At 38.4% G+C, this 10646-nt stretch overlaps 1 protein-coding gene across 1 annotated transcript in view; it reads right to left on the bottom strand.

Moving 5' to 3' along the window:
- Positions 1-10646, bottom strand: part of ZNHIT6 (zinc finger HIT-type containing 6) — a 58888-nt gene that overhangs the window by 47644 nt on the left and 598 nt on the right. The window contains exons 2-5 of the mRNA XM_084637176.1: positions 10291-10356; positions 10105-10211; positions 9935-10020; positions 7326-7429 (exon numbers count right to left, since the gene is read on the bottom strand). Of these exons, the coding sequence (XP_084493302.1) occupies positions 7326-7429; positions 9935-10020; positions 10105-10211; positions 10291-10356 (363 nt within the window). The remainder of the gene's footprint in view (positions 1-7325; positions 7430-9934; positions 10021-10104; positions 10212-10290; positions 10357-10646) is intronic.

The raw sequence follows: 10646 nt of genomic DNA, 5'->3' as shown, positions 1-10646 counted from the left end.
CCTCCAGGCAACCCCAGGGGAAGGCTGCTGCTTGCACACCCCTTCCCCCTACCATTACCACAGGAAAAAGCCCCTGGTGGCCACATTTGAGAAACGCTGTTGTAGAGTGTCTGGATTGCTGTGGTCTCCAATCTTTTTGCTGAAACAATCCCTAGTAGTGTGGGTCTGTGTACCATGATTTAGGCAAGTGCTGTAGACACTGCAGCTTCTAGACCCCAAGGGACAGATTTTCATAGGTATCTGGGTGCCTAAGGAAGTAGGATAGGTGACTACTGGTATTTTCAAAAGTGCCTAAGCACAGATTTAAGGTGCCTAATGTGCTCTGGCATTTGTAGCCTATCTGCATCTTTAGGTATTTAAATATCACAGTAAGTCTGGCCTCAAGGTTCTACTAGCACCCGGTGGTCATAAATAGCACTCTGTACAGCATTTCCCTCAGACACCCCATTTCTGTTATCCTTTTCCTTCACCAATTGCGACAGAAGCAGGGAGAAAGCGGCAGCAGATTCACCCTTATCAGAGTCATCACACTTGTACTCTGCTGACCTGCCACACCACTCAGCTGATTTAACAGGATTTAAAGGAGAGAATCAAACTCCACCCCCTCACCCCGACTGTGAAAGTGCAGCAGAGGCAGAAGCAGCATTGAAAGGAAGCTCAGCGATTTAGAAGTATAGTAACTGTATATATTTAAGGGATGGAGGGCAAAAGGTTTTGGGCTTTGTTCTCCTGTCTTACACGAATGTAATTGGTTTACAATGATTAGAAGAGAATCATGCCCTTTGCTCTTTCCTTGCTTTGTTTTCTATTAAAGAATCTCTAGCCTATCTGAAATTAAGAAGTAGACATTTACTGTTGATCAATCCAAGAACCACTTGCCCACAGTATTAGAGTATTTGAAATTGTTCAAACACCTCACAAATGCTGGGATGACCCTAATTCAATAGATCTTTTCAATAAAGAAACTGAACTCTATTTTCCTGCCCTCAAATTAGCCTTTGCTTTAATATTTACATTTACCAAAGCTAATTCCACCTCTCTGTATCCCTTTATGGATACACTCCTTGAAAGCAGTCACATGAGACCACTCCCACCTATTCTGGACATTATCTTAATTACTTTAAATCAAGCAGCTTCAACTAGATAAACGGGAGGAGGCATGAGAGACAAACCATATTTACAGATTCTATCATTAGTAAATACTGTAATATAAGATTGATTTTATTTTCAAGGCTGGTTGAACAACATACTAAAAGAACCAAACTAAAATTATTGAATTATAAAGAATCATCACACTCTGACTTTCTGCACATTTAATCCATCTTAAGAATCAGAAACGCTCCTACACAGTATCAGAAGTCAAACATGCAGCGTGAGCTGCTACTTACTACCTAAGAAAGTGTACACACTTTAAGACCTCAGCTCTTTGATCCACTCCCCAGATGTGTCTGGGACTTTGCTTCCCCTCTAAGCAAAATATATTTGATGGGACACAAATTTCTATGAATTTCATGAAAATGTGTAGAATCTGCATCTCTGAATTTCACTGGCCACCATAACCTCCTATCATGTGCCCATTCACAAAACCCCTTTTGTAATCCTGCAAAGCAGCAGAGGAGCATTTATACATATATATGAATACAGCCACTATTACAATCAGTTTAATATTATAATGGGCTCTTGTTAGGCTTTGTGATATTTAAGGTTGCAAAACAGTTTGTTTTAACCCTATTTTCACATACTCTTAACTCTCAAATTCAACTTTGGGGTTTGAAATTTTCCATGCTTGTTTTTTGCCTCTATGTGAACCCTATTTCAGAAGTTTACATAAAACTCTTGTAGCTACTTTTCTGTTCACTGGAGGGGGGAAGCCACAATACCCTTTTTGCCTTTCAGAGATATGTCAGATGCAGACCTGTTAGTTCAAAGAACTTACAAGTCCTGCTGGTAAATTTATTAAGCTCTCGCTCCTTGTGCCCAGTGAGTAGAACTGTGCATTGTACTTTTCTCCTTATTTATCTCAGATTTTGTCTAGTGTACTAGGTTTACAGTATATGCAACACTGATTTGTTTACATTTGCCATCTACTTTCCACAAAACCGTAAAAAACAAGTCAAATGTAAGGATAATGGAAATTATTTCTCAGAGACAGGAGAGAACATTATTAAAAGTGTTTATATGAAAGTATTTTGATAGTTATGCTTCAGGTTTCTCAGTTAAAATTATAAACTTGAGGGGTTTAGTTCATTAATTCTCAAGGTACTTTTATGAAATGTATCATGTATACAATTTTTCATCTGACTGTTCTTTTAGCTTTTATACAAACTCAGTCCTAAACGCTAGCCTTGATTAATACAAGAATCAGCTTGTTTTATTAGTAATTGTATTAATAACTGTCCTAGCTAGCATTATTCACATCCTAATTTGCTAACAGGAAACTCCTAACTTTAATCATCAAAAATCTCAAACAAACAATGTACATTGGAATCTGCTTACAATGAACTCAGATACAGAAGACATATATATATGAAAGTAAACAAAGTCCCAAATTGTTCAGTGCATTGTAATGTACCAACTGCAATTGTGACTACAGCAACTTCCACTTAAAGTGAAACCCTGTGAAAGACAGAATGACTCACTGGGGATTTTATTCTATTGAATAACAGATGCCTTATGAAGTTATTGGAAAGAATATGTGGAAGTATCTTAGATCAGGGCATCTGCATGTTCACAAATACAATAGCATCTGCTATACACAGGTTACACCGTATCAACAAAAAGGGGAGAGGGAAGAAATGGGGAAGTACCAGTCATCCTTTAACCCTGATTTGCTACTTTAGTGGCTCATATCACAGTGCAGCAGTTTAATTTAAGTATAAGTGGATTAAATGTTTACTCTTTTTGATAATATTGCCTTAAACTGCTTTAGGCAACACAGATCCAGTCCAATTAAGTCACTGGATTCTCTTGTGAAACCCAAAAGCCTCTCAATAAAAATAAATGAATAACAGTTTGAAGCTTTCACGAAAATACACTGTCTCTAGTGCCACCATACCTACTGTGCTAGTGACATTAAACAGCAGAGGGGACCCACACGTTGCTGAAGCTCAGCTAAACTAATTCCCAGCTGAGATTTGATGGACGAACAATAAAGTTGGGTTACTTCTATTTAAAACAATTGTAGTAAACTGTAAAGCAAGACTATCCACCAAGAAACTGATTGAAAAACTTTTCCTTTGTAACACATATGGTCTTCTCCCAGGAGGCCTCAGAACAGCAGGAGATCTTACTAACCATATGTGCTGCAATATTCAAGCACACTGGGTTTGAATTAAGGGTTCTGTGGAAACCGAAAGACTTCGCCAAGGTTGACTAGTCCAAAATTTAACCTTTAAAAATGTGTTTTGTCCTCTCTTTTGATTTTTTGACAGGAAACAAAAATGCCCATCAGCTTCCCTGCATGAGAACTAACACATTTAGGTTTAAAGAAAAGGAGGACTTGTGGCACCTTAGAGACTAACCAATTTATTTGAGCATGAGCTTTCGTGAGCTACAGCATGAAGTGAGCTGTAGCTCACGAAAGCTCATGCTCAAATAAATTGGTTAGTCTCTAAGGTGCCACAAGTCCTCCTTTTCTTTTTGCGAATACAGACTAACACGGCTGTTACTCTGAAACCTGACATTTAGGTTTCTATCACACTTCAGGGATAGACAGCCTGCCAAGAGCTGAGCTGGGATGTAGCCTTTCCTCATGTTTGTATGTCATCCCTCCATTTTCATGAGACTATCAAATTATTGAAATGCACAGAAATCAGCCTCTCTGATCATTAGTGAGCAGCATTCATGTAATGCTACCTGGCCTTCTTCATGCTTGTAGGCAGAGAAAGTGTCACACTGTGATCATAGGTACTGGAACTAGGGATGTGGGGGTGCACCCCCAGGCTTGAAGAAGTAATAGCAACCCAAATACATGGTTTACACTTTTAGCACCCCACTACAAAAATTTTTCCTGCACCACTCATTGCAATGAATCCCAGACAGCATGCAAAAAAATGCAACTATTTCTAGATTTAGGCTTAAGAGCCCTGTTAGTTGCATCTGAAGAAGTGGGTTCTTTACCCACGAAAGCTTATGCCCAAATAAAACTGTTAGTCTCTAAGGTGCCACCGGACTCCTTGTTGTTTTTGTGGATACAGTCTAACACGGCTATCCCCTGATACTTGAGCCCTGATAGGGTAGATTTAATTCAAAATACCTTTGCATTTCTGAGTAGTCTAAACCTTAGCATTGAGATATGGCTTCTGTTCATTATTTTAAAGCAGTTAAGAAGTGAAGAGATTTTCATGTACTTAAGTTTCCCCAGAAGTATATCTTACTAGGGGCATTAGACAATAAGTTATAAAATCTGATTTCCTAAATGTGGATAACAATTTCTCTAGCCATGATTTCCAGTAAATATTTGATCTACACTGAATGTGCATGTCTGTCTCTCTCATTTCAAAGCCCAAACTGAAGTTTAATTGATTACAAATGGTTTGTTTGTTTTTTGGACACAGCAGATGAGGGGCAAGAAGTACTACTTGAAAGTCATTTCCAATATCCTAAGCATCACCTATTTAATACTATCGCCAAGCTCTAAAGTTATGGCTCCATTTTCTAAATGTTTGTATGAAATCAAAGAGATGAGAGTTTGTATATAATCTCTCTTAACTTTTTGTGACGAGTTGTCAATGAGAACATGCATTTCTTCCATACATGAAAATAAAGAGGATGCTCTAAGCCTTTACATTATCTGAAAAATTGGGATGTCTCATTTTGACAGATACTGCAGATTTCAAGATTTACCATTGATTTGCAAAAAAAACATGGACCACAGCGGGACACACAAAGAGATGCAGTTGGCTCCCAGTAACATAACTTGTTTTCCCCCAGCATCCCTTAGACACAACTTTCTTCATCAGAAGGCAGCCCAAATATCATTTTGTCACAACTTTGATTGGACCCTATTTTCTGCCTAATATGCTATAACTAGTTTTAAAGGTAAATGAAAAGAAAAGATCAACTTAAGAGAAAAGGCAGACTTCTCAGCCTTGATAAAGTGATGACACCTGTTCCAATACAGCTAGGACAGGCATGTTGCAGTATCTGCAACACTTCCCCCCACACCCTTCCCTACAGTGGAGACAAAACTGCACTTTACCATGTAAAATTTGTATTTAATACCTCCGTCTCATACTCATCTACAAAATGTGTATCATTCTCAGTGCCTGGAAAAATATTTGCAGAAAGCAGGTATCTACTTTCCTACAGAATGATGTTGCTGTTCCACTTGATGACACCAGAATGTGTCTATGAAAGAACAACAATTCAAAATAAAAATTGTTCTCCACTATGACCAAAAAAAAAAAAAGAAAAAAAAAAAAAAAGAAAAAAAAAGCCATGGTCTTATTTCTTTCTGGCTGCTCCTGAAATAGTTCCATGCTTAACTATTTACCTAAAAATAACACACCAATCCTGCTAGATCTTAAAATGGGCCTCTGTTCAATAAAGGTAAATATAAATATATAAATATAGACATATGTAATTCAATGCAGAGATAAATTAATTCCCAGTGCTCAGCTGTGTGTTTCCATATGTGAAAGGACTTTTGTGAACAGAAGAGTTTAAAAGTCACACTACATAACAGCAACAATTATCTGTTAGTGTGTGGCTGCCTTGTGTACAGGACTTACCAGTGAGGAGAACTTTTTCGTAGTTGTGCCCCCCACAACTCTTAGCCATTGATACAGAGATCTGCAGTATTTGCGGGTTGCCTTGCGGGCTGTTCTAAGGAAGCCAGGAATCCTCATCAATGTAAGAATTTATGAGAAATTTTAATGGGAAAAACCTCACACTTCCTTTTCTTTAACCCCTCCTGTGGATTTTCCCTGCCAATCAGACCCTATACTTCAACGTATGTAAAGCAGAAAACTAACATTTCAGAAAGTCTTTTATGCATTATGTTCTGCTAAGAATAAGGTTTCTCCATCAATGAGAAAAACTGATTTTGTTTCAGAACAGAAGAAATTATGCTAGTTTTTATTTATTTATTTATGCATGCAAACTTACTTGCTAAACCATTACAAGAGGGACACCTAGTGGTTTAGTCACTAAAATATTGTGAAGTTCTCATCCATTCATTGTTACTGGATAACTAGCAGTAAATGGCATTAACTGAATAGAAAAAAAAAAATCTAGAAGCAGAACTTGTGACCAAAACCAATAATAAGCACGGGAGAAGAAAAAAAAAAAAAAAAGCCCAAAGAGAAGCCATTAAAGAAAAAGCCTGCCCCAAGTGGCTATTATCTGATGCTCTCGAAGTCTTTACTGTTTTTCCCCCCAACAGCACAATCAAATATTTAAATTTCAATGAGCCCTCATATTAACTTTGGACCTGTCCCTGTAGTTCACACAGAAGCACTCTTCACCAAGTTACTACATTTTTGTATTATGACACAGAACTATACAAGGAATATAAACTTTATTTATATTGGGAAATGTTTGCTTCATGAATAACCCAGACTTAAATCCACATCCTTTCCCCTCCATGAGAGGGAGACATTTTCAGCAAGTCTTTTCATTTTAAGCAGATGTACCCACCCTCCCAATCAAAGAAAAAGTCAAGAGTATCTGATCAGCAAGTACTTTGGTAATCCCAATTAATGGAAGAATGACAGATACAGAACTCATCTAGGGACTAAGAGTTAAAAGTCCTTAGCAAGGAAATATGCATTGAAAATCATTTTGGTAAAAGCATTAAAAAAATCCCATTTGTCCCCCATCACAGACATGCATGCAAGTAGAAGCCCAAATTAATTTATGAAGAAGGAAGAATCTCTCTCTCTCTCTCTTTGTGAATACCATTGTTCAGTAAAGACAACATTTAATTGACTAGCACCAGCAATGGATAGTATGTTGCCACATTGCTGACTTCAGTGCTTGGATTTCCAATTATGACTACTTTATGATAATAGGAAACATCAGCCCAAGCACAACAGAAGAACCCCAACTGAAATTTGGGGTATAATAAATCTTCTCTGAAAAAACTGAATTAAGTAAGCTGAGTACTAGAGGGCTGTAGAAGAATTTAGTACAAATTTCCATCTGAATATGTTTCCAAAGATATTTCATGAGTTTTGTTCACTGTCTAATGTGATTCTGTCATGAAAAACGCTATCAGGCCTTGAAATCTTACACAAGAGCTATTCACCAGCTATTCTTTCAGTAATACTTAAATTAAGGTTTTGCCCACTTGTCCCTAAACCCCATACTAATTAGAAACTTACTTCTTGTTGAAGGTGGTTGAATTCTCTTTCCTTTTCGTAAACCCAATGGGTAAAGTTTTCAAGTGAATATTGTGCTTTCGAGCTCGGTTTTTCAAATAATTTATCTAACACAGAAAACAAAAGCCAAAGTATATTCAAACATGGAAACGTTTATTACTTCAGTCCTGCAAGTCTAAAAATTGAGGCCAAAAGAGTAGTCCTGGAACCAAAGTACCTTTCAAGCATTTAAGAAGAAGCATAATGTAGAACTGTCCACAGTTGTAAACTTTTTTCTCTTTTTTTAAACAAAAGTTCTCAGTTAAAAAAAAAAAAGATACTTAGATATTTTCAAGAGTTTCCAAGCTTATTCTTAAAGATTAACAGACAAAGTTTTCCCATGGTGAGCACAAGGAGTCCCAATGAAACATAAAACGTATGTTATAAGTAGAATTCAAACAGTACGAGAGGTTGGAATCCAATACAGCTACAGAATTAGTGACTGACCTCTTATGATTTTTTAAATCCAAAGGGCCCTAAACACCTTTCTGTGCACAAAATCAAGTACAAAGCCTGTATCTGTGAGGTCTAGAGCTGAAATTTCCCCCAAACTCACTCCACTACTGCAGTTGCTGCACACACAGTTTCCCTGAGATGAAGGCTGAATAATTAGTATATCCACAGTCATGAATCAACTGGCCAGTGCAGAGAAAACCCACAGAAGTATGCTCTGCAATGCACAGGGGAAATAACGTTGACATGGCATGGCAGAAGCACCATTAGATCAGTATTCTGTAATGGTAAAGCCTGCTAAAACAACAACACTTAACTATGCTCCAAGGCACTACCGACTTCCATCAGAAATTCCGCAACAGTAACAACCTCCCCCAGACCACCATCCTTACCACCATGGATATCACCTCCCTCTACATCAACATCCCTCACCACAACAGCATCGCTGCCTGCCTCAAATATCTACAAGATAACGTACGTTTGAAAATCCACCCTATGCACATTGCCAAATGCATCCATTTCATCCTTACCCACAACAACTTCACATTTAACAACAGACACTTTGTCCAAACTATAGGAACAGCCATGGGTCCTAAGATAGCTCCCCTATACACCAACCTCTTCATGGGCCACCTTGAGGAAGAATTTCTGGAAAAATGCACCACAAAACCAATATATCTGAGATACATCAATGATATTTTTATCCCCTGGACAGAAGACCTAAACTCCTTCATAGATTTCCACCACTTCAACAACCACCATCGATCTATTACACTCTCTGTCGGACACTTCCACACCAGCATCAGCTTCCTGGACACCATGATTAACTTCAACAATGAAACCTTACAAATTACTGTACACATGAAACCCACACATCACCACACTTACCTCCACAGATCCAGTAACCATCCCAGACATACCAAAAAATCTGCTACTTTCAGCCAGGTACTCAGATATCACCTCCAAAGAGAAAATCCAGGCTATATACCTTAACGGACTTAAAGCCTCCTTCACTAAACAAGGACACTCCACCAGAGAAGTAGATTGCATCATGGAAAGGATCACCCAAACACCCCAGGAGAACAGACTTCAATACAGAAAAAACACCCCTCACTGACTGCAAGCCCCTACTGCTCTACACTAAAGCCCAAATGGGGTATCATCAAATAATTACAACCCATATTTGATGGGCACCACATGCTGATAGAAGTCTTTCCTAATCCCCTCTTCTGGCCTTAAGAACAACCCTCCAACCTTGACAAGCTCACCACCAGAAACAAGCTCCCCACAGACCCGGACACACCAACTCAAAGCAGCATCAGACCCTGCCTGAACAGATGCAAAACATGCAGACATATTTCCACTGCTACAATAATCAATACCTGCCCCAATACACCTTTCAAGATCCCTAGGTCCCACACATGCCTATCACAACATGTGGTTTACCTCATCCAGTGCATCAAATGCCCCAACAACTATGTGGGTGAAACCAGACAGACAATCACTACACTTTCAAATGAACTCACACAGAAAAATCATAAAAGACAAAAACGTATCACCTGTGGACAAACACTTTTCATAAAACGATCACTCCATATCTGACCTCTTGGTATTTGTCCTCAAGGTGAACTTGCACAATATCTTCAAAAGGTGAGCCTGGAAATTTAATTTCGTAACTCTTCTTGGCTCTTCTAAAACCATGAACTCAATAGACACACTAGTTTGACTCATTACAACAACTTTCAACACACTCAACTGCCTGCTAAACCTTAATTAGCTACTATATTTTAAGGGGTTTCCCACAACATGTTAACTCCTTATGCTTAATTTGTCCCAACTTGTACTTAGCTCAGAAACACTTATTTCCTTCCCCAAAATGGAAGAACAGCCCTGTGAAGCTCAAAACCTTTTAACTTCCACTAAAGACATTTTTCTAATACAAGATACATCCTTCAGGGACACACAGATCTCAGGTTTGTTCAGTCCATTACAGGAAAATAACCAGTCAAATTTTGGATCTGGATACCCTTAATCTGGATGTCAGGAGATGTTCTAATCCGCGATTTTGGAGCAGCCTCATTTCTACTTTAAACTGACCAAAAAGGTAACTTGAAACTCACAAATTTATTGGTTGTTGGTCTATGCAAGAAAACATCTCGAGCAGCACCATCAGTCATCCTTCCTACGTCTTCCAGAAAACGATAATCTGAATATACAAGGAACAGGAAGAAAAGTTTAATGCTGGTTTAAAAAAGAAGATGGGGTGAAGTTTACATAGAGAAATTCTTACCACTTAGGAGATTCAACTCACTAAACTCATTTATGGAGACAAATGCTGCCTTTTCTCTGATTCCATTACAACTCAGTGCAGTTTTGTGCTTCTTCACACAGGCCAAACTGAAAGTAAAGAGAAAAATAAGCATCCTGTCTCTAGCATTCAAGAAAACAAACAAGAGACAATTCAAATTGTATATACCTGCATGAGTATTTCATGCAACGTGGACACCTGTACTTTGCTTCCTCTCCACTACAGATTTCACATCTGAAAGGAAAAAAAAGCAGGAAAAGAACAGATGCATTTGTACTTAAAAGGCAGGTTTTCTTTACATTTAACCAAGCCTGGGTCATAATTCTGAGAAATGATCACTGAAGCTTGAAGGCAGGGAAAGGAAATATGGATGCCTCAGCAAAGCAAGTAGTTTCCAAACATTTTCATAGGGTGAGCCACAGATCAATACAGGGGGAGATTTTCCTGGAGAGGAAGGGAAGCGAGGAATCAACGCCTGGCTCTTAGGTGCTTAACTCCCATTCAAATGGATGGGCGCTAAATGT

The sequence above is a fragment of the Lepidochelys olivacea genome (genome assembly GCF_965140295.1).
Source record: "Lepidochelys olivacea isolate rLepOli2 genome assembly, chromosome: 8".
In the NCBI taxonomy this organism is placed as follows: domain Eukaryota; kingdom Metazoa; phylum Chordata; order Testudines; family Cheloniidae; genus Lepidochelys; species Lepidochelys olivacea.
The sequence above is the reverse complement of the archived record's forward strand: the minus strand, read 5'-3'. Positions and strand labels throughout refer to the sequence as shown.